The sequence below is a fragment of the Pelodiscus sinensis genome, chromosome 1 (assembly GCF_049634645.1).
Source record: "Pelodiscus sinensis isolate JC-2024 chromosome 1, ASM4963464v1, whole genome shotgun sequence".
Taxonomy (NCBI): domain Eukaryota; kingdom Metazoa; phylum Chordata; order Testudines; family Trionychidae; genus Pelodiscus; species Pelodiscus sinensis.
The window spans coordinates 294,128,881-294,153,433 of NC_134711.1; the positions used below are offsets into that span (position 1 = coordinate 294,128,881).

The following is a 24,553-nucleotide window of genomic DNA, read 5'->3' on the forward strand; positions in this document are numbered from 1 at the left end:
CCCCGGACACACAGTTCTAAGGGGTGCCCCGCTTGCAAAGAAGTTCTGGCTTGGAGTGCCCTGAGTGCCCACACTGGGCACATCACACCACTCGGCCATCAGCCCGGCTGCACTTGCCGCAGGCTGCCATCTGGGGAGAGGGAGTAATTGGGGGGCTGCAGGAGAGCTTCCACCCCCAGAAGCCCGCAGAGCCAGCCCAGTCCTCCCCATCAGGGGCTCGTACCCCATTCCTCCCTCACCTCCTTCCACTTACCCTTCCCTAGCCCCCCTTCTTATTGATGTACAAAATAAAGATAACGTTTCTTCCAACATTGACTCTGTCTTTATTGAAAAAAACTGGGGGAGACTGGGAAAAGGAGGTGGGAGAGGGGAAGAGAAAGGCTGGGAGAGGGGAGGGCAACTAACATGATCAGGGGTTGGGAACAGGTCCCAGATGAAGAAAGGCTACAGAGACTGGGACTGTTCAGCTTAGAAAAGAGGAGACGGAGGGGGGACAGGATAGAGGTCTCTAAAAGCAGGGGTTGGGTGGAGAGGGTGCATTCAGAAAAGTTCTTCCTGAGTTCCCATCAAGAAGGACTAGAGGACACCAAAGGAAAGGAATGGGTAGCAGGCTTGAAACTAGTAAGAGAAAGTTGTTCTTGAGAAAGCAAATAGTTAACCTGTGGAACTCCTTGCTGCAGGAGGCTGTGAAGGCTACAACTAGAACAGAGTTTAAAGGGAAGTGAGATAAAGTGATGGAGGTTGGGTCCATGGAGTCCTATTAGCCAGAGGGTAGGAGTGGTGTCCCTGCCCAAAGTTTGTGGAAGGCTGGAGAGGGATGGCACGAGACAAATGGCTTGGTCATTGTCTTCGGTCCATCCCCTCCAGGGTCCCTAGGGTTGGCCGCTGTCGGCAGACAGGCTACTGGGCTAGATGGACCTTTGGTCTGACCCAGTACGGCCATTGTAAGCTCAGGGCTCAGGGTCGGGGGTCTCAGTGGACCCCCTTGATTTTCATGCACACCTGGTCCTGGGTGGCCAGGCTGGCAGCTCTCCTGCCCTAGACGGCCACTTTCCTGTGCCTAGTGCGGAGATCGTGGACGAGGTCCACGATGTCCGCACTAGCCCAGGAAGGTGCCCGCCTCTTGCGGTCCAGGGCAAGCTCCCGGGAGCCGCCAGCCTGGTCCCGGCAAGAGGGGGTGGGCTGGGGGGCATCGGGTGGGTGGCTCTGTGCCGTGCCAGGTGCAGGTTCTGCTAGCTGGGTGCTGGCAGGCTTGCACCTGGCACGGGCACCGTAGCCAGCCCGTGCCCCTTTAAGGGGTCCGGGGCCGGGAGGGGGGCATAGAGTTTCCCTGGTGTTGGCCAGAGTGGCCACCAGGGAAACCTGGGGAGGGCTAGCCTCCCACTAGTTCGAACTAAAGGGCTACACAGCCCTTAGTTCGAACTAGCTAGTTCGAACTAGGCGTTAGTCCTCGTAAAATGAGGTTTACCTAGTTCGAACTAAGCGCTCCGCTAGTTCGATTCAAATTCGAACTAGCGGAGCGCTAGTGTAGCACCTATTAAAGTTAGTTCGAACTAACGTCCGTTAGTTCGAACTAACTTTGTAGTGCAGACATACCCCTTGAGAATAAAGGACTGAGGGAAGTGAGGTGTGGGAGAATAAAACTGAGCTCTGGAGAAATGTTTGGCTAGAGTTTCCCCTACAATATGCACCAGTTCTGACTTACATACAAATTCAACTTAAGAACAAACCTACAGTCCAGTCCCTATCTTGTACGTAACCTGGGGACTGCCTGTAGTTCGAATTAAGGGCTGTGTAGCCACTTAATTCGAACTAGCTGGAGGCTAGCACTTCTCAGGTTGCCCTGGTGGCCACTCTGGGCCAAACCAGGGAAACTCTTCTGCCCCCCTCCTGGCCCCAGAGCCCTTAAAGGGGCACGGTCTGGCTACAGTGCTTGTGCCAGTTGCAAGCCTGCCAGCATCCAACCAGCAGACCCTGAACCTGGCATGGGTTGAGCCAGCCACCTGCTGCCACCCAGCCCTCCACCTCTTCTCAGGACCAGGCTGGCGGCTCCCAGGAGCCTGCCCGGGGCCGCAAGAAGCCTCCCCCTGGTTTAGTGCGGAGATCGTGGACCTCATTGAGGTTTGGGGGGAGGCCTCCAACGTCCACGATCTCTGCATTAGGCACAGAAATGCAGTCGTCTACAGCCGCATGGCTGCCAGCCTGGCCACTAGAGGCCACATGCTGACCCAGGAGCAGGTCCACTACAAAATTAAGGACCTGCGGCAAGCCTACTCCAGGGCCTCCCAATCAGGGGCCGACCCAGAGGCCTGCCCTCACTTTGAGGCCCTGGACTGCATTCTGGGGGCTCACGCAGTCCATGCCCCCTGGGTGGTGGTCGACCCCAGGGCAGAAACGGAGGAAGAGGAGGACTCCGAGACCCAGGAGCCACAGGAGCCATCAGGGAGCCGACCCAGGACCCCCGAGTCATCCCACAGAGCACATCTTCTGTGTCGTCTGAGGCCAGGGAGGACTCCACATATGAGTGCCCTCATGCTCCCCGTAACGTGTATGGGGGGGGGGAGTGGAGAGGGAGCCCAAGGACCAAGCGCTTGGGCCTTACCCACCATGGAGCAGCAGCTGGGTGTCATGCAGGGGCCCTGGCCCGTTCCCCACACACTGATGTCGCCTTGCAGAGGGGGGCTGGGTTTCACCCACTGTGTCTCCAGGGAGAACTGACCACTGCTTGTTTCACCACAGCCACAGCACCTGGGACTGCCTCCTCCTGCTCCAGCCTCTGGGCTGCCCCAGCTATTGCTCCTCCTCCTACCCCTGCTCCCCCTCCCGCTTCCTCTGCACCCCCCATCCCTCCTGCCTCACCCTCCACACCCACTCCCCTGACGCCCCCGCACCCGCAGTACTGCAAGATGGGAGAGCCAGCAAGACCTTGAACCCTGAGCTTTCCCTTCCCTTCCCCCACTTCCAGCTTCCTCCTCTCTCCCACCCTCATTCCTCCCTCCCTCCACCCCAGTTATGTAAAATAAAAAGAGATTTTTGTTGGCAAAACAGGTGTGTTTATTTGACATTAGGAAGGGGGGTTAGGGAGGGAAAAGGGAAGCAGGAGAGGGTGGAAGAAGGCCCCAGTGGGGCATGCAGGGAGAGTTCAGTCCTCCTCCTCCTCCACCAGGGTGCTCTCCCGCACGGCTTCCCAGATCTAGACGGCCCCCCGCTGGGCCTCCTGGATGGCGGCGGTGTGGGGCTGCGCATACTGGCCAGCCATGCGGTCAGCCTCAGCCATCCAGGCTGGCAGGAAAGCCTCCCCTTCCGCTCACATAAATTGTGCAGCACACAACATGCTGCCACCATGGGAGGGATATTGTGCTCGGCAAGGTCGAGGCGGGTGAGGAGACACCTAAACCATGCTTTCAGGCGTCCGAAGGCCCCCTCCACCATGACACAGGCCCTGGTGAACTTTACTGATTCTATTATTTCAATTATTTCTATTTTAATATAATACAAATGAAATTATTAATGTTATATATATTAAATTGAATTTAATATTTTGATATAAAAGTTCCCAACAAAATGAATCAAAACATGTCAGCCTTCATAGGCTCAAACATTCTGACATTGTCAAAATAACACATTTTAACTTTTTTTTCATGAAAAATGTAATTGAAATTGGAGTCTTCCCACAATGCATATAGACTTTGGCAAATCTGTATTTTTTGGCAGAAAAATGTTCCACTGAAATATTTTCAGCCAACTCTAATACTGAGTGATAAGAGGATGGATGTGTCCTCTTTCTATTATCTTGTAAACTGTTACTTACCTGAGAGCTTTTCAGGTGGCACCTAGTCCAGTTCCAGGTGGACCCACATACTTAATAATAATAATGAATAAAGTGCTCTGGCCAAGATTTTAAAATAAGCATTAAAAAAGAGAAGAACTCCATGAATTCAAGGTTCTGAACTTGCAACTTTATCTGTGTAGGAGCACCCGTTGCCCACTGGAGCTCCTGATGCAGCTCTGCATGGAATGGGTTCTTGGTTTCTGTTGTTCGAATTGTTGGATTGAGAAGTCACTTAGGAATAGTGAGACCTACAGGCAATTCTATTGGTTGAACTAACAAAGCAGCACTGGAGCTTGTTATAGAAGGATGTCATTGCTGTAGAGTGACAGTTTCCCAGGCTAGCGTGGGTGGCTTTTCTTCTGTCTGATGCACTACAGTCCACTTACTGCTTTTCCTCATTTCTCATAGCTTGTCTCTCTTTTCTCTGTGCTTTGGTTCTTTTTCTGTGCTTTTACAGACAATCCAGATCATCCAACAAATATGCAGTTTTGCTATCTACGATGATGACTCTGGCTTTGTATCATATTTACCTTTGTATTTCCCCTTATTTATTTGCAGTGGTTGCAGTTCTTCATTGTTTCCCTTTAAAACAAATAATTCAAAACAAAAACTTAAAGCTTAAAAATAGGTACCTAGATATTTTAGGCACTCAAAGACATGGGCTCATTTTCCTCCTGGCCAGTCCTCCCCCACTAGAGGCTCCCAGTGCCGACTATGCCCGACCTTCTAGTCATTCCCCCCGCCACCGCCAGGATTCAGTCTGGCACCCAGCTGGAAAACCAGGAAATACCAGACATTGCATGTGTCAGGTATTTTCTGGATTTTTTTAACAGACAGAGGGCCCAAAAACCAGACTGTCCGGTAGAAAACCGGACACCTGGAAACTCTATGAGTCGGACCCAATGCAGGCACCAAGTGATGGAGAGACTGCCAGAACTTTGGGAACCAGAGACTGCAGGGTGCAGGTTTGTGGCCCAGAAGGGGGCTGAGAAACCTAAGAAAGACAGAGTAGGGGGAGCAGCAGAAGGGTGACAGTCAGGACAACCCTAGGACTCTGTTACAGACCAGCTGGCGGCTGCTGGAGGAGGAGGGAAAAATAGGGGGAAAGGGTCAGAGAGGAAGGGACTTGTGCTGAGGGGAGGGGAGCTGGTCAGGAGAAGAAAGGAGAAGGTACCAAGGGACAGGGTGGAGAAGAGACAAATGCCAGGGGGCCAAGTGGAGACAATGAGGAAAAGGGCAGGAGGGGAGGTGTCAGTGAGGAGGGGGACAGGATGATACTAGGAGAGGAGAGGGGAAGGGCTTTGGGGGCTAGAGGGGTAAATGGGAGGTGCTGGGAGAAGGCTTGAAAGAAGGGGTGGGCATGAGGAAGGCAGGGATGGAGCAAGGCATGTGTGAGTGCACAGGGGCATGGGGAGAACAGGGGCAGAGGGTGGTGAGGGGTTGGGCATCAAGTAAAAAGAGGGCAAAGGGGGTAGGGGCAGTGAGGGAAGGGGCAGGCACCAGGAGGGTGCAGGGATAAGGGAAGGTGCAGGTGCCAGGGGATTCTGGGAGTGAAGCAGAAGCTCAGACACCTGCAGGGGAGGGACCAGCATCAGAGGAGAGAGGCGAGGGAGGTCTTAGGAGAGGGGATGAGGAGGGGTAGCTCAATTGATCAGAGTGATCAGGCTACTGGAGGAGTGGGAACAGGGGAAAGAGAAGGGCTGGTGGAGAGGGGCAGGTCTCAGGAAGGCTGAGGGCAGTGAGAAGGGCAAGAGTCAGGAGAGCAGAGGTGGGTGAGGTGTTGGGGGGCAGCAGGCACCAGGGGAGCTGATGGAGTAAGCGGAGGAGACAGGGCAGCAGAGGGGAAAGGGAGAGGTTTATAAGATATTTATTAATAACTTGGGTGCCACAGTGGCACATCCAAACAAGCCACAAATTCAGTATTGGTGCACAACACAAAATTTATTGTGCTTATGGGAGGAAACTCTTCCCCCAGCCTCTCCACCCCACGATTTAATGTCACAGACATTGGTTTAATGCAATTGCAGGATAGTTGCATGAGGGAGGTTTGGTGAGGGCCAAACTAATCTGTATTGGTAAGAGGATGGTGGGAAAAGTCCTTGGGGGGAGGAGGTGTCACATGACACCTTTTACTTCTGGTCATGTGTCCATATTGCTCCAAAAGTATTACCCCCAGAGGCGTGGCTAATGGGGGTCAGGGGGCGTGGTTAATGGGGGTCAAAGAGTACATTTAAAAAAAATTCTTTGGGTGCACACACTAATGAAATGTGCTGTGCACGCCTATGATATTAATATTTGTATGATCATAATGCCTAAGGGTACATCTACAATGTGGCGTAAAGTCAAGTTAAGATATACAACTTCAATTATATTAATTGCATAGCTGAAGTCAAAGTAGCTTAACTTCGCTTTTGACACTGTCTACACAACAGGAAGTCGAAAGAAGAACACTTTCTTTGACTTCCCTTTGTCCTTGTGAAATGAGGGCTACAAAAGTTGAAGTAAGAAGAAATAATTCCAAAATAACAGGCTTGCTGTGTACAGACACACTTTGTTATTTTGGGCATGCAGTGTAGACATAGCCTAAGAGCCCTAGCCACAGAGCAGGATACCATCGTTCTAAATGCTGTAGAAACACAGAACAGATCTGGTGCTTTCTTCACAAGGAGCTGGTCAGCTTCTCCATTTAAATATCTTATGCACTCCTCTTGTTCCCCTGGGTTAGGAGTGTTCAAAAATGCTCCACTCTTACCCCAAACAAAGTTTGAAACACAGTGGCTGCGTCTAGACTGGCAAGTTTTTCGTCAAAAGCAGCTGCTTTTGCAGAAACACTTGCCAGCTATTTACACTGTCCGCTTGAATTTACGCAAGAACACTGACTTCCTACTGTCTGAAATCAGTGCTTCTTGCGGAAATGCTATGCTGCTCCCATTCGGGCAAAAGCCCTCATGTGCAAATGCTTTGGCGCAAAAGGGCCAGTGTAGACAACGCGGCATTGTTTTGCACAAAAAAGCGAAAATGGCGATCGGGGCTTTCTTGTGCAAAACCGCGTCTAGATTGGCACTGACGCTTTTCCGCAAAAAGTGCTTTTGCAGAAAAGCGTCCGTGCCAATCTAGATGTTCTTTTCCGCAAATGCTTTTAACGGAAAACTTTTCCTTTAAAAGTATTTGCGGAAAATCATGTCAGTCTAGACGTAGCCAGTGAATATGAAGCAGTCATCAGAACAGAAATTTAGATGGATTTTAAGAATGTTAGGAGGGAAAATTGAGATCATGGTACACAAGACTTAGAAAGTCTTTTTATCGTTGCACTAGTGTGCTAGATAATTTACAGATGAAATAGAACAAGACCCTGCCCCTGCCTTCCTATCTTCTTCAAAGATAATGTGCTAACAATGCCTGGGAAATGGAATGCATCAAAAATCAAAGAGAATAAGCACTGAAACTTGCACATCTTTTAGTTCTGCTTTTCTCTCCTACATGCTTACCGCTTCCCTCCCCCACATGCATGCACAAATTTCTTGGATTCCCCAAGCTTGTTTGCTCATCCGTATGAATAATCTCAAGCTGCAAAAAATTCAGGAAAATGTAACAAGAAAACAAAAATCATTTGACTCTGGATAAATGCAATCAGCTGCATACTAGAAAGTCTTAATTCTGGGATGTGTCTACTAGCCATGCTGCTATTGAGCCTGTGAGAGTCACAATAACAGTAAAACCTGCTAGCTTTCCATCCTCACAGGACTTAAAGAACCCTTGCATATCTTTACAGAGAACTTCGTCAAGGATTTCAAATGTGTGACCCATTCCAAAGAGAAATCTGAATAGGCCAGATTCTGCACTCAATAACCTGATGAAAATCTGTCATAACTTGGTTAACAGCAGTGGAATTGGCATAGTAGTGAATGATGCTGAGTGCCTTCAGAGCAACTAATTCTTAACAGGATTAATGCCTTTTAATGATATAACTGAGAGACTCAATTTGACTCAGTCACTATGGCATTCCATACATATTTAGACTCAAGTGATTGGGAAATTTTAACATAATAGGAGTAGATTCAGGGATTAAGCTCATGATCTAATAAAAACCACAGTCTCGGGGATTACCATTTAAGTGTATATGTTTCTGTGAGTTAGTGTTGCACTGACTAACAGGCTTTTCTATATTTGGGTAAATTTAGAAGATATGACTTCCAGAATTTGAGCATCAGCCTGTAGCTGAATTACTTCAGGATGAAAGATTTTGATAAGATATAGGAAAAACAAACAGCTAATGGACTCTGAATGCAAGTTAAATGGACCAGATACAAGTCAATCCTTGTAATGCTGTGCTGTTTGAAGCTGTATCTACATTAGCATTTCAGCAGAGATTGCAATTAATGACATGTTAAGAGAGCCTCGGATGCAAGCAGGGCTAAAAACAAATATTAATTTAGTAGATTCAGATAGTACAAAAATAATCACCTTTCCTAGAGACATATGCAAATCTTGAAAAATCCTGTCTTTAACTTCTGTCTTTAGATTCGTGTTTTATTCTTTTATCTCTTTCCTCTTCCCCTCTGATTCTCTGATTTGGATGCCTAGGGCAAAACTGATTAGTTGTGGCAAATGCTGTCAAAGTGCGGTGGCTTTACTCATGGTAAGCCTTTGTTCTGTCATCTAAGGGTCCAGAAACTCACTTCAAATAACTCCCATTTCCTCAACCTTACTTTGACTTCAGAAATCAAAGTACCATACCATCCTCGACAGCCGCAAGCTGTGCGCCAGTCAGCTGTGCCAAATTTCCATCTCTTCTTTTAGCACTAGCAAGGAAATACTTACTGCAACTGCAAATTAGAGGAGAGAAAAAAGGGGATACCTAATAATGTATTGAATACCAGGACAGATGAATTTATTGCTAAAACAGTGTGGTGATTTTTTTTTCCCCACTAACATTGGCTTTAAGTCTGCAGTCCACACTGTATTGCAGGAAGAAGAGATATAAAGGAGCTAGGGTCCCCAAAGGATAAAATTATTCCTGGGATTCTGTGGGAGTTTCCACTGAAGGAGAAGTTGTTCTGCCCTTTCACAGTGCAACCCTGAGGTGATGGCAAGCAACTCTAGCCCTTCTCAATGATGCAAAGGAGGGCTGGGCTTTTGAATAGCCTCTATCTAGTGCAGTGCTTAGGTGCCTTACCCTGATTGTGATACTGGGACAATGGGATGACCATAAGCCCATCTCCTTTTCTTGTGTGTTCCCACAAGGGTCAGCCTAAAAGATCTCAATCTTACTCTCAGGCTATGTCTAGACTGCCCTCTGTTGCGCAAAACAATATGCAAATGAGGTGAAGCATGGAATATCACCGTGCCTCATTTGCATAATAAATTAGGCTACATTTTTGTGCAAGAGGCTTTTGCACAAAAACCCTTTCTTGCGCTTGAGTTGTTCTTCCACATTTTTTTTCAGGAAGAATGGCTCTTGTGCAAAAGGGTTTTTTGTGCAAAAAGGAGCCATGTAGACAGCTCCTTCTTGTGCAAAAGCCTCTTGCGCAAAAACGGAGCTGAATTAATTATGCAAATAACATGGCGATATTCCACGCTTTGCCTCATTTGCATTTTTTTTGCGCAAAAGGGGGCAGTCTAGACATAGCCTCGCTGTATTTTTTAAAATCTCCTTAGCTTTCAGTGTGTTTCTATAGTGTCCAAATGGCATATCTCTCTCTCTTCTTCCATAAATTTCATACCTGTGCACTCACAAATTGTACTTCAGAATTTATAGCAATAAGGCAAAATGTTTCTGAAACCAGAGCAGAAACTGCTCAGTTCTGAGCTGGAAGGGTTGAATCCCCACCACACAGTTGAGCCTTGTATGGGCCCTCTGTTTTCGGCGCATGTGATGGATACAGGGCATGGGCAACCTGCTGCTATGAGAGTCTTTATGTAGTCTCCCCTGGAAGTGAGAGAGTCATGTGAGGCATCCCATAACCAATTCCTGCCACTGGGTTGCTGTGGGTTCCATGTTGCCCTTTACCAATACTGCACAGGTCTGGGGGGAGAGGAGGGGCGATAGAATGGTTTTCATCTTCTCATCATCTGATCTCATTATTCTGGTCTAACAACATACCAGGATTTTAGTCAAAGTGCAGCCAAAGTCAGAAGACATACCACCCAAAGATGTATGTAGCTGTGACCCTGAAACTGCATGCCACCTTACATAAATATTTCAACATTAGCAGTGTTGCCTCCTGAACTAATTTCCCCATTGCCAGAATACAGCTAATTAATGCCTTAGGCCCAGTTCTGTAACCCATACACTGAGTAGCACTTAGTCACAGAAGAAATTGAAGGTTTTTGCTATAAAAGCTATTCTGTGTGACGAAAGGCTGAAAAATCAGTCCCTTAGTTAAAAAAAGTACTCACTGGGAGCAGGACAAGAAACAACCATTTTTATTACCAGCAGTCGTATTTCTTTTCAGGTAAAAGTCATTCTTTTCCTTTCTTTGCTAATTTCTGCCTAATTGGGCTGGTTTCTTATTTTCCTTTCATTGTTCTCATGCACTTTCCCTGTTGGACATTAACTTTTCCTCACTTGAATGATAGCAGTCACCAAAATGCTACTAGTGCTATGGGCTGGGCCAGATGAATAGGCAGAACTTCAAGGTCTCAATGTGAGGGTGAAACAATGACGTTGGGGGAGAGATTTAAGTTTATTAGGAACTGGAGCACTTTTGGGGAAAAGAGAAGCCTATACAAGAAGGGTAGGTTGTACCTATATCAAAATGGAATCTGATTGTTGAAATATAAAATTAAAAAGGTTGTAAGGGAGTTTTTAAATTAAGGGCAGGGGAAAGCCAACAAGTGCAGAGCAGGACACACTTCATACAAACATATCCCTTAGGGGACAGTTTATTAAAGCGTATATTTGTATCATAGTAAATATATCCTGATATAGATAAAAGTTGATATGGCACAGGGTAGGTGTTGAAGAGAACCAATCAAACAAAAGAAGGTCCCATTTGCTTGCTTCACATGAAAGCAGACAACTATATAGTGGCAGGTTTTACAAGTGCTTGTGTAACTATATGCTAGAAGTTTAAATATAAAAATGGCTGAACCTGAATGCCTGGTATTAAGTGAGAATATTGGATAAGAAGCCTCACGTGGTGGAATGATAGTACATGATAGGACATGGAAATACCAGAGTACAAAATACATAGGAATTACAGAGTAGGTCTTGCTGGTGGGAAAGTGACACTCTACATCAGGGGTGGGGAACCTTTATTGGGTCGGGAGCCGCTGACCCACAGAACAGTTGCGGCTTGCACACAAGTGAGAAGTCCCTGAATGAGAAGGAAAAAGACACTCCCCGCATTTCCCTTGCACACCAGAGGCTGGGGGTCCAAGCTAGTAGATTTTATATGCTTCCGCCCTGCAGGTGGGTGGCATGGGGACTGGAGTGCCAGCATGGGCTCCCCAATGCTGAGCCTTGGGAGCTGGATCCAGGTAAGCTGGAGGCTGCATTCCTGCACCCGGACCTGAGGTTCCCCACCCCCGCTCTACATAAAGGGAAGCTTAGAGTAAAAAATGGTAAAAATCTTAAAGGAATCAAACTGTGCCATAAAATCTTTATTGACAAAAAAGTGTTGCTTCAGTAATAAGAGCAGAGCAGTAGTAACAATACACTTCAAACCACCTGACCAGGATAGTAATAGTGATTGTGATATGCATCAGAGAGTAGAAGGGCAACAAAAGCAGAAAAAACGTAGTGGACAGTTCTCTGAAATCATCCACTCAGTGAGCAGTGGCAATACAAATAAAAAACACCCTCTCCCTCTTCCTCTTCCACCCAGAATGTTAGGAATTATTAGGAAAGAGAGAGATAATAAGAGAGAAAATATAATATCACTGTACAAATTCAGTGTACCCTCACACTTTCAATACCGCATGAGGTTCTGCTCACCCAATCTCATAAAAGATGTATTAAAATTGGAAAATGTACACAGAAGGGCAACACTAATGATTTAAGAGTAGGAACAGCTTGTGTGTGAGGAGAGATTAAAAAGACTGTGACTGTTTAGCTTCAAAAGAGATGACTGAGGGAAGATTTAATAAAGGTCTCTAAAATTGTAAATGGTGTGGAGAAAGTGAAGAGGGAAGTGCTATTTACCTCTTTGCATAACACGAGAACTGGGGGGGAAGGGGAGGGTCACCTAATGAAATGAATAAGCAGTAGATTTGAAGCAAACATAAAGATTTAAACTTGTAAAGGCCACAAATATAAGTGAGTTTGAAAAACTAATTAGATAAGCTTATGTAGGTTAGAGCCACTGAAAGAAAGGACCAGATAATTAAACAAGAAATATCATATTGCTTCTATATAAATCCATGATATGCCTGCATCTTGAAACTGAGTGCAAATGTGGTCACCTCATCTCAAAGATACATAAAAGGTTCAGAAAAGGGCAACAAAAATTATAAGAGTTACAGAAAGACTTCCATATGAGAAGTGATTAATAAGACTGGGCATTTTCAGCTCGGAAAAGAGATGAAGAAGGGAGTGTATGATAGAGGTCTATTAATTCATGACTGGTGTAGAGAAAACAGATAAGGATGTGTTATTTATTCTTTCTCACAAGAGCTAGGCATCAACAAATGAAATCAATAGGCAGGAAGCTTAAATCAAACAAAAATAAGTACTTCTTCATACCATAAACAGCCCACCAATGGAACTCATTGCCAGGAATGTTGTGAGGACCAACAATATAATAGGGTGCAAAAGAACTAAGTAAATTCATGGAGGATAGGTTCATCAGTGGCTATTAGCTAGAAGGGAAGGAATGGTGTCCATAGCCTCTGTTTGCCAGAAACTGGGAATGGGTGGGGCGGGGGGGGGGGCGTGGAAATGAATCATTTCATGATTACCCATTCTGTTCATTCCCTCTGGGACACCTGGCATTGGCCACTGTCAGAAGACAGGATACTGAGCTAAATGTATATTTGGTCTGACCTAGTATGATTGTTTTTATAATGGCTCTTATTCAAGATGGTGAGAGGGACAGCCCCATGCTTCACATGTCCTTTAAACCTTTGAATGCCAGAAACTTGGCAGAGGATGGATCAGTGATTGCCCTGTTCTGTTAATTCCTTCTGAAGCATTTTACATCAAGCACTGTTGGAATACAGAATATTGGGCTAGATGGAGCTCTGGTCTGACCAAGTATGTCCTTTCTTAGGTTCTTATATCTATGGTTGTCTCTCTTCACCTTTTAGAGGTCATTTTGCTATCACTACACTTTCTTCAGACATTTCCCTTCTCCAATGATTTATCAACCAGGCTTCAGGTAAACCTTCCAATTCAACTATTCATCCTTTTTAATTTTTAAAGAGCCACCGTGACTCGAGGACCATTATAAATAAGAAGCTATTTATCTATTCTGAAAATTATATTCTTAAGGTCTTGGAGTTAAAGCAGGTGACATATCTCAGAAGTGTTCCTTCAAGGCAGGAGGTAATAGACATTGTCTTTCTTGTCTGGCCATTTATGTATTGTCTATTGTATGCCACATAGTTAGCCCAATTCAAATTGAGAGATGGCGAAATATACAAGAGAGGAAATCTACAGGTAGAAATAATTAGCAGGGGACAGTCTTGTTTATGAATAAAGGCAAAGGATTGCTCTGGAGTGTAAAGGAGCACACTGAGTCCTTTTCCTATGAACCAAACTGCCTATGTGATTGATTGAAAAATGCACTAGAAAATTTGGGTGAGACAGGGCTACATCTACACTGAGGGCTTCTTGCGCAAGAAGCTTTTTGCAGACGAGATCGTCCACAAAAACTTCTTGCGCAAGAGTGTACCCACACTGCAAAAGCGCATTGAAAAAGTGATGTGCTTATGCACAAGAGAGCATCCAGACTGCATGGACACTCTCACAAGAAAGCTCTGATTGCCATTAACAGAATGGCCACCAGGGCACCTGTGCTTCTTCTGCAAAGAAACCCTGTTTCCCATCCACACACACCTTTTTGCATAAGAGCTCTTGTGCAAAAAGGAGCTATTCCTCGTAGAAAGAGGAATACCTATACCGCAAAAGCCCCTCTGTTCTGTCAATTCACTGTACATTTTCTTAAGCAAAAATGCACTTGAGTGTGGACACTCTGTGGGTTTTTGCGCAGAAATGGCCGTTTTTACACAAAATTCCTGTAGTGTAGATGTAGCCTCAGGAAAATACCCCATTTATTAAATCTAAGCTTGAGAGCGGTGTTTCTCAACCAGTGGTACAAGTATCTTTAGGGGTACTTGAGAGAAGTCTCGGGAATACGTCAACACAACTGAAATTTGTTTTAAGGTTTTTTTTTTTTAAGTGGTATTTTATAAAAAAAAGTTTGAGAAACATTGCTGTAGAGCAGTATTTCTCAACCTTTTCTATAAAGTACCCCCTTTAAAAAAATTATAAATATCTCCAGTACCTACAGTTTTCATACACACAATTTTTTTTCTAATATTGCAACACATTTGTTTCAACAACTTAATTGTAGCCGGGCGGGCGATGAAATTTTTGGGTGTAAAAAGTACAAAAATAATAAAGTGCTGTAAAACTTAAAACAAAAAGTAAGTCTTCTCCAAATTTCAGTTGTGTTGACATACCCCTCAGACTTCTAAGAGTACTCATACCACTGGTTGAGAGACACTGCTCTAGAGGACATACAGTGATTTTATTTTATATGTAATCATTTGTTTTCACTACTTCTAACTGAATCTCTATACTTTGATACTAAACTGATACTTGATTTCACTGTAAACAAGTTGAAGTGCTGTGGGCTGGGAGAAGCAGTGATCTGAGTAAATGCAAGTGTAACTGTTTCCATGAAAGTAGTGAATTGGTGAATACTGTGATTATCCAGTGGACCAGAGCCTGCGAGTGGGAATGTGCCTGTTGCTAATCTATAGAGCAGGGTTACTCAACACGCAGCCTGTGAAACATGTGGCCCGTGGTCTGTTTGTTTGCGGGTGGGAGCCACAACAAAAAAGTAGTCAATATAATGGTCTTCTGTTGATACGTGTTTTAGTAGTTAAATACCTGCATTGTCCTTGCTCATTAAAAGTGCTGTCATATGGGTGGAAATCAGGTAAATATTGCATTTTATTAATATCAGTAGAACTAACTTAAATGGGGTCTGTATATTGTATAGTCTTGCCTAAATCTTTGTATTCATGACAGTCGATGTGAAAGAAGCTATTTGCATATATTTGCATGTATAGGCAACCACACTTAAGTTGTGGCCCTCAGCATGTGCTGGGAGTATTACTGTGTCCCCCAGGGCTTCCAAAGTTGAGTAGCCCTGCTATAGAGTGATAGCAAGTCCTGATAGGCATGGTGAGTGTTTGTATTGCTTGGGTTCAGTAGGTTTGGGAGTTAGGGTTGCCAGATGGCTGAAAGAAAAATACCGCCCCCCACCCAAAAAAAAAAAAACACCGGGAAAATATTTTGTTGAAGGGAAAAAAAAGGGGGGGGGGGGAGAGTTGTTGAGCAAAAAAAAAAAACCCAAACATGCTACATTGGAAGGGGGAGGGGCGGCTGGGAAGGAAAGGGGGCCTGGAAACAGCAAATGGAGGGGGGGGGCGGCAACGGGGCTGGCCAGGGAAAATGGGGGGGGGGGGTGACGGGAAGCAGGGCTGGTCGTGGGGGGGGGGTTGGGTGGAACAGGTCTGGCCACGGGATATCGGGGGAGGGGGGACTGGCCAGGAGGGGACGGGGCTGGCCAGGAGTAAGGGGGGGCGGGAAGCACAGCTGGGAGGGATTGGGGGCTGTGAGGGTGGCCGGGAGGAAGGGGGGGGAAGCAGAGCTAGGGTGGTACAGGGGGCCTAGCCGGGGAAGATCAGGAGGGGAAGTGGGGGAGAACTGGCTGGCCGGGAAGGGGGGGGGTGAGCAAATTGGCTGAGGGGGAGCGGAACTGACCTGGGCACTTGCTGCCTGTCCCGTGCAGGCTCCCGGCGATGCACGAGCGAGGAGGAGGCTTCCCCTTCTCCTCACACTCAACCATTTGAGAGCTCCCGGCAGCAGTCGTGGCCCCGCCTCCCAGCTGAGACTCCCAGCCACTCCCCCACCCACACCAGGCTTCTGTCTGGTGCGCAGCCAGAAAAATCAGAAAATACCGGACACTGCACATGTCCGGTATTTTCTGTTATTTTTACCCGACAAAGCATGCAAATACCAGACTGTCCAGTACAATACCAAACACCTGGCAACCCTATGAGCTGACCCCAGGTAGGCAGAGATAAGGCTTTCTTGAGTTAAAGGCAGGTGGTAGTAAGGTGACTCCCCATCTTGATTGCTTCTTAGATGCACCACAGGTACCATTCAAAATATTCCGTGTGTTGTTTATATAGCAGTGTGTTTGAGGGGGAGGGGAAAGATCATTCCTTGTGCACTGTGTTACAAAGAGACTTTAAAAATAGCACATTGGTGCTGTAAACTATGTGCCTTCAAAGTCTTATGTGCTGAGGTTATTGGCAAAAGAAATCATACTTCCTTTCCTCTTAGCACTGCAAAGCTACATGGGAGTTAGCTATTCTTCATTATATATATATATATATATATATATACACACACACACACACATACACACAAACATGGTAAAATTGTTGGACAAGTTCTGATACCAGGCTACAGCTAGTCAAAATGTACCAAGTAAACACATTTTCAGGATCAACTGACAGTGATAGCAGTTGGTGAAATTTTATGTTGTGTTAAAAATAATGAATTAGAGGTTGTAAAAGAAGAACAAAAGTGGACTACAAGGTCACTTTCTTGACTGGTACTTTAATAGCTAGACTGGGAAAAAGAAAACAAAAAGCAAAGAACAGTTAAGTTAAGCCAAACTTCCAAAAGAGAAGAAACAGAGAAAAAAATATAGGCTAGCCTCTAGGCATTTTAAAATCTTCTAAAGTTGTTTCTTGTCTGTCCTTTATTTGTTATCATTAGGGCCATATCTTACAAATCATCCTATTTTCCTTCAGTTGGAGTAATCACAATACCTAATAATAAATGTGCTTGGGACTGGGCCTTACAAATGTAAGCTCATTGTCACAGGGACCCCTTTTCCTCTTTGCCTGGGAGACTCAAAGCTGCAGTGATTTCTCCAGCTATGCTTCCTCATTATTAAATGTAGATTACCTCAACAGGGACCAGAAATAAAACAGTCCTTCCTTCTTAAGCCCTACTCTACACTAGGGCTATGTCTACACTACGAGTTTTCTGGGCAAAAAATATGCTAATGCGGGAGTCATTTGCATAAGTCACAATCTCATTTGCCTATTTTCTGCTGATCTGGTTTTGCGCTGGGGTTTTTGCACAAAAATGAGCAGTGGGGATGTTTTCTTTTAGCTCAAAAACCCCTTTTTCCACAAGATCCTTATGCCCCAAAAAAGGAGGTATACCGATGTTGCGGAAAAAGGGTTTTTTGCCCAAAAAAACCCCATCCACACTGCTTGTTTTTGCGCAAAAACCCCAGCGCAAAAACGGATTTGCAGAAAATATGCAAATGAGATAATGACTCATGCAAATGAGTCCCTCATTAGGATATTTTTTGCCGAGAAAACTCGTAGTATAGATTTAGCCTAGGGCTTTATTTAGAAATACCTACCCAGGCTCAATTTATAAGCAGAGGGTCCATTCTGCCAAGCCCATTATTTTGAAATAACGGGCTGTGGAATTTGAAATCTTTACTCCTGCTTTTCATCAGGAGTAATGCTAATTACGAAACAGTTATTTTGAAATAACGGCAGTGTGGACGCTCTGGTGCTGCTATTTTGAAATAATTGGTCCCCAGAGTAGTTCAAACTGATTACTCCCCAATGCTTCCCATGGCTCTAAGTCCGAGGTAGAACATCCACATTAACGGAGCCAACCTTGGACTTCCCAATATTGAGGCCTTGCTAGGCTGAATTTATGAAATCGGAAATTCTGAAGTTGAATTTAGTAATTTTGAAATAGTTTCCTAGTTTAGACATGGTCTGTGACCCATCACGCATCCCAAATAGACATTATTAAAAGTTGTAGCTGATAGTTTGAGAATAATCATACACTAAAATTTGTTAAATGATTAATTAAACAATTATAAATAGCAAACAGATGCTGTGAAAATATTACCTGTTTCACAATTTATGAACCAAAAAAGGACCTGCATTTGCCAAATAGAATGTTACTTCCAAATTGTTTTGTGCAACTCATTACAAGAGGAACTGTTTGTATCTTAATTTAGCGTTGCTGTTGTTGAAATAAGAGTATATACATTTTCTCTCTTTTTCACACAGGTGCCACCAATCCTGCTGGATAAGCAGTTCTCAGAATTCACACCAGACATCACACCCATTATTTTGGCTGCCCATACGAACAATTATGAGATAATAAAGCTTCTTGTACAGAAGGGGGTTTCTGTACCTAGACCACATGAAGTGCGCTGCAACTGTGTTGAATGTGTCTCAAGCTCGGATGTGGACAGTCTTCGCCATTCTCGATCCAGACTCAACATTTACAAGGCTCTGGCAAGTCCGTCTTTGATTGCATTGTCCAGTGAGGATCCTTTTCTTACAGCATTTCAACTGAGTTGGGAGCTTCAGGAACTGAGTAAGGTGGAAAATGAGTTTAAGTCAGAATATGAAGAGTTGTCACGTCAATGCAAGCAATTTGCAAAAGACCTCCTGGATCAGACCCGGAGTTCCAGGGAATTGGAAATTATTCTTAATTACCGAGATGACAATAGCTTGATAGAAGAACAGAATGGTAATGATCTTGCACGATTGAAGCTGGCAATTAAGTACCGTCAAAAAGAGGTAAGTGTGCTGGAGAATATTTAGGCATATTTAATAGCAATAATGTGATAGATAATTGCTTGGAATATTGCCCTTTAAGTGAGACAACTTCAGAGGTGTGGGATTTTTTTGTTGCTGTTGTACAAGGGCCTCCTTTTTATTATTAGAGGAACATAAGAGGTTGTTATAGTTCAACTAGAATTTTAAATATTCTGTAACATTTCAGATCATGGGAGACTATTTCACACCTTGAGCATACGTTATCACTAGCAGAGAATAACATTAAGCCAGTTTCTGGTAACAGAGCAAGCAATGCAAAGAGTACTTCTCAAACCTGATCCATTAACTGTGTCTGGCTGGCAAAGTGTGAATATCATATGTTTACAGGCTAGGTAAATGACATGCCTGTTGTTACAGAATGATTTTCTTCAGAAAGGAGCCCATTTTTCTAAATACATATAGGCTTGGTGACTCACTAATATTAACAGGTGAATCCTAAACATTATATATGCATTTTTTATTTGAATAAGTATCCAAACGTAGATACTATCTTAAAGATTTTCTTGTCTGCCAAAACAGAGTGGAAATTTAATGAGGATATGAAACTGCCTGTGTGTCTTTTCAACTTTGTAAGGTTCTTATATGTCATAGTATAGAGTAAGAACCTAGACAGAATGCTAATTTTTTAATGAGATTTCCAAAACCTGTGTATCTGAGCCACAAAACTTGTGCAGCAGGAAATTAACATGCCATTTGGGACTTTTACTTTCAATAGTAATTCCAATAAAGAAGTCTAAAGTCAAAAAGAAAAGTGTATCAGAGACTTTCAAACCTTAGTAGTAGTACTACTACTACTACTACTACTACTACTACTAATTAAAAATGGTTCCAGTCAGATTTTAAAAATGGGCTAAGGTTCCAAATGTCATTACTTTTAATTGAACCTACTCACCCCATCCTATATGAAGTCCCTGGCCCTGCAAACAGTAATCTCCATGTTTTACATTGAGTACATAGGTAGAATTTGCAGAATCTGTGGCAGACCTATTAAATTGTGGTTTCCATTTATGCTAACATTTACTGACACATACAGTCAACACTGAAACAATGATCTACTGATTGGGAAAAGGTCTACATTGCTAGATATTTCATATTTAAATTTCATGATAGGCTATTGTTAAGACTACTCCATATGATCTAATTCTAGAAAAGAACCTTTGGTTTTTAATACAGCGAGAAATGATTGACACTATTTTTCATTTGATGTTTCATTATTTCAAGAAGCATGCTCACTGGTATCCTAAATTGCTTACTGTAATGTAGTTTCAGGCATCCCATGTCAGACTTTTTTAGAAACTAATCTCTGTTTGTCTCATTTATATTTCTTTAAATGTGAAATCCGAATTAATAATTTATACATCTACAGTCATTTAGCAAATGTTGGCTGTGACTAGGATTTTCCAATAGATTCATGCATTTAAGAGCAGATTTTGCACAGTTTTTTGAAATCCTAATTGCAAAGCTTGAGTTTTTTCCTAATTTGAGTCTTAGGTAGTGAGAGGCATCTGCAAGTGCAAATGGGTTGTATAATCCCAGATGATTTCCATGACTAATTAAATTGTAGTAATACAGATAATTGTCCTTTATAGAGTCTTTGTAATGGCAAACATTAAAGCAATACCAATTCTCAGGGCAATGATTCCAAACCATTGGATCATCTACATTTTGTATATATTTTTCAGTTTCTATTAATCTTTTTCACTATTTTGCCCCTCAGCTGCACCTTAAATAAAAGTACATTCTACTAATTTTCTTTGCCATATATTTAAATGTATTAGATGCTGGAACAAATATTGTGAACCACAATAGACTAATTATTTTATTTCTAAAGACTACAGTAATAGGAGGTATTGTATGAGAAATATGGAAAACCTACAAAACAAAACAGTTCTATGACAGAAAACTCCGGGCTAAATTATGTTGGGTCCTGTACAGATGTATTCTGGGAATTCCCTCTTACCTTATCCATCGTATCCACCCCGGAATATTAGGCACTGACTCTAGGTACTCTAGGACTGAAGCACCCTTGGAAAAAATAGTGGGTGCTCACTACCCATGGATAGGCCCCACTGATCAGCTCCTCTCCCTCTCACACAGCACCTGCTACCCACCAAGGATTAGCTGTTCAGTGGCAGACAGGAAGTGCTGGGGAGGGCAGGTGGAGGAGCTGGAAGCAGAAGAGGGAGAGCGAGGGCAGGGCATTCTTAGGGGAGGAGGATAAAACGGGATAGGAAGAGACAGGGCAGGCAGAATGCAGGGGTGGGAGGAGATGGAGTGCAGGTGGCGCAGAAGCAAGAAGAGGTGGGGCAGAGGCAGAATCTTGGAGCATGCAGTGGGGGTGGAGTCTGGGGCAGAGTGGGGACGCCCTCCCCCCGAGAAATCAGAAAGTCAGTGCCTCTACATCCAAGATCCAGCTGGTATCTTGACCTCATCCTGCAGCCACCCAGGTGGAAGATATGATCATTGTCCCATCTTCTCTGCACATTTCCACTGACTGGCAGAAGGTGTTAGAGGCATGATTAGCTATTGCAGCGTAAAAGGAATAGCAGAGAAAGGTGTGGGCTATTCTTTACCCACCCCCTTTAGATAATCTGTTGGGTCTGATCCCCCTTGGGTGATATAGCTGTTCTCCCTGCTCTATGGGCTTCAGCAACTGAAAGTCAGAATTAGCGTCAGACACGTTTGCATTGTATAAGGAAAATATTATTTTGTTTCTCAGTCATCTTATTATGAGTTTTACTGGTTGGTAGTGGTTGGTTGATTTTTGTTTTTCTTTCTTTCCACTTAATTCACACAAGGAATAAAAGGAAAAAATAGGCTTTACATCTGACCTCACAGAATAAAACAAATCGGCTGAATGATAAATCCTTTTCTCTCCCTGAGGTACCAAGCATTTCGGACCCTCATCCTTTATTAGTAGTATCCCCATTCATTATAAAATTACAGCAGGTCCGAAATTGGAGCCTCTTGTGCTAAGAAGGGTACAAATACATAGTGGGGCCGTGTCCAGACTCAGGGTTTTTTTCGGGAAAAGTAGCCTTTTCCCGAAAAAACTTCCCCTGCGTCCAGACTCAAGCCGCGTTCTTTCGAAATTATTTCAAAAGAACGCGGCTTTTCTTTCGATGGCGGTAAACCTCGTTTCACGAGGAAGAACGCCTTCTTTCGAAAGTTCCTCTTTCGAAAGAAGGCGTTCTTCAATGTAAATAGGGCTTCTTCAAAAGAGAGCATCCAGACTCGCTGGGTGCTCTCTTTCGAAAAAGCAGATTGCTCTTTCGAAAGATCCGCCTGCAGTCTAGACGCTATCTTTCGAAAGAGGCTCTTTCGAAAGATGCTTTCGAAAGAGCCTCTTTCGAAAGAAGCCTGCAGTCTAGACATAGCCTAAGAGACAACCCATGCCCTGGAGAATGTCCAGTCTAATTTAATACAAGAAACAACAAGTCAACATTCCAACAACTGGAAGAAGTGTGGTAGGAACATGTGGTTACATAGGATAGCTATTTGTACAATTACTTTTTCATGATTCAAAATTTTTTTTAAGTTTTAAGGGTTGTGTTATTTCTGATATTGGTCATTCCTACTGACGTCTGTGGATGATTTACCACAAACATCATAGTAAAAGAGGGTCCTGAGAAGGAACTGAAATAGATTGGGTTTTCGACTTTCTGGTTTCACAGTGGGGAGAAAATTCCTTCTCAGCTCTTAAAATCCTGTCAGGATGAATCACTAAGGGTATGTCAACACTACAAAGTTATTTCAAACTAATAGACGTTAGTAACTAGCGGAGCTAACTAACTAGCGGAGCGCTTAATTTGAACTAGGTAAACCTCATTTTACGAGGACTAACGCCTAGTTCGAATTAGCTAGTTCGAATTAAGGACTGTGTAGCCACTTAATTCGAAGTAGTGGGAGGCTAGCCCTCCCCAGCTTTCCCTGGTGGCCACTCTGGGCACCACCAGGGAAACTCGTCTGCCCCCCTCCTGGCCCCGGAGCCCTTAAAGGGGCACGGGCTGGCTACGGTGCCCGTGCCAGGTGCAAGCCTGCCAGCACCCAGCCAGCAGACCCTGCACCTGGCACGGCTTGAGGCAGCCACCCGCTGCCACCCAGCCTCCGCCTCTTCCCGGGACCAGGCTGGCGGCTCCCGGAAGCCTGCCCGGGTCTGCAAGAGGCGGGCGCCCGCCTGGTCTAGTGCGGAGATCATGGACCTCATCCACATCCTCTGCACTAGGCACAGGAAAGCGGCTGTCTAGGGCAGGATAGCTGCCAGCCTGGCCACCCGGGAGCAGGTTTGCATGAAAATCAAGGTGATCCACTGAGACCCCCGACCCTGAGCCCTGAGCTTAGAATGTCAGTACTGGGTCAGACCAAAGGTCCATCTATCCCAGTAGCCTGTCTGCCGACAGTGGCCAACACTAGGGACCCTGGAGGGGATGGACTGAAACAATGACCAAGCCATTTGTCTTGTGCCATCCATCTCCATCCTTCCACAAACAGAGACCAGGGACACCATTTCTACCCCCTGGCTAATACCACTCCATGGACCCAACCTCCATGACTTGATCTCACTTCTCTTTAAACTCTGTTCTAGTTCTAGCCTTCACAGCCTCCTGCAGCAAGGAGTTCCACAGGTTGACTCTTTGCTTTGTGAAGAAGAACTTTCTGTTATTAGTTTGAAGCCTGCTACCCATTCATTTCATTTGGTGTCCTCTAGTCCTTCTATTATGGGAACTAATGAAGAACTTTTCTTTATGCACCCTCTCCACACCACTCATGCTTTTATAGACCTCTATCATCTCCCCCCTCAGTCTCCTCTTTTCTAAGCTGAGAAGTCCCAGTCTCTTTATCTTCTCTTCATATGGGACCTGTTCCAAACCCCTGATCATTTTAGTTGCCCTCCCCTCTCCCACCCTCTCTCTTGCCCTCTCCCACCTCCTTTTCCCAGTCTCCCTGAGTTTTGTTCAATAAAGAGAGTTTCTATTTTTGAACACACTTGTCCTTTATTTTGTACATCAGGAAGGGGGGCTAGCGAGGGGTAAGTGGAAGGAGGTGAGGGAGGAATGGGGTACGAGCCCCCGATGGGGAGGACTGGGGTGGCTCTGTGGGCTTCTCGGGGTGGAAGCTCTCCTGAAGCCCCTTGATTGACCCCCCTCCCCCGGATGGCAGCCTGCGGCAAGTGCAGCCGGGCTGATGGCCGATTGCTGTGATGTGCCAAGTGTGGGCACTCAGGGCACTCCAAGCCAGGACTGCTTTGCAAGCGGGGAACCCCTGAGAACTGTCTGTCCGGGGTGGGGGTCGAGTCCCTTTAAGCACAGCCCTCGGCTAGCCTGAGGCAGCAGCTCCACACTCTAAGTCCTAATCTGATGCCCTGCCGGCACTGCTTCCGGCCATCCTTAACCTCAGTTCAGGGTCCACTCAGTGTGGACATGCTAGTTCTAATTAGCTAATTCGAACTAATTTTTAAGTCTAGATGCACCAGTTTGAATTAGCTTAGTTCAAATTAACTAAGTTAGTTCGAATTAGTGCTGTAGTGTAGACATACCCTAAGTGGGCAGCCTCTCTGAAAGGCAGCCTCCTTCTTTTCATTGATTAATAAATAACAAGCTTTGAAGGACACTTGGATTTCCAAGTTTGAGATGCAGAATGCTTGATGAAGCTATTGGTATGATAATGATATTATCAATCCAATGACCAGAATATCACCTGATGTATTTTTTGAGTATTTAGTGACAATATTACTTTAACACAGGATGCAGGTTAAAGCCCCCAAGCTAGAGGTCTTTTCCACTCTGTTAGCACACCAGGTGCTGATTGATTGCAAGAAATGACACTTTTCTGCTGCTGGTCTGGTTCAGTCCCTTCCTTTCCCGACTC

The 24,553-nt window shown here is 44.8% G+C and overlaps 1 protein-coding gene across 3 annotated transcripts in view; it reads left to right on the forward strand.

Annotated features, from left to right (window-relative positions):
- TRPC4 (transient receptor potential cation channel subfamily C member 4) overlaps positions 1–24,553 on the forward strand; it is a 235,662-nt gene that overhangs the window by 109,674 nt on the left and 101,435 nt on the right. For all 3 annotated transcript variants that reach the window (XM_075919125.1, XM_075919124.1, XM_006124925.4), the window contains one exon: positions 18,128–18,646. In XM_075919125.1, coding sequence (XP_075775240.1) covers positions 18,128–18,646 — 519 coding nt within the window. The remainder of the gene's footprint in view (positions 1–18,127; positions 18,647–24,553) is intronic.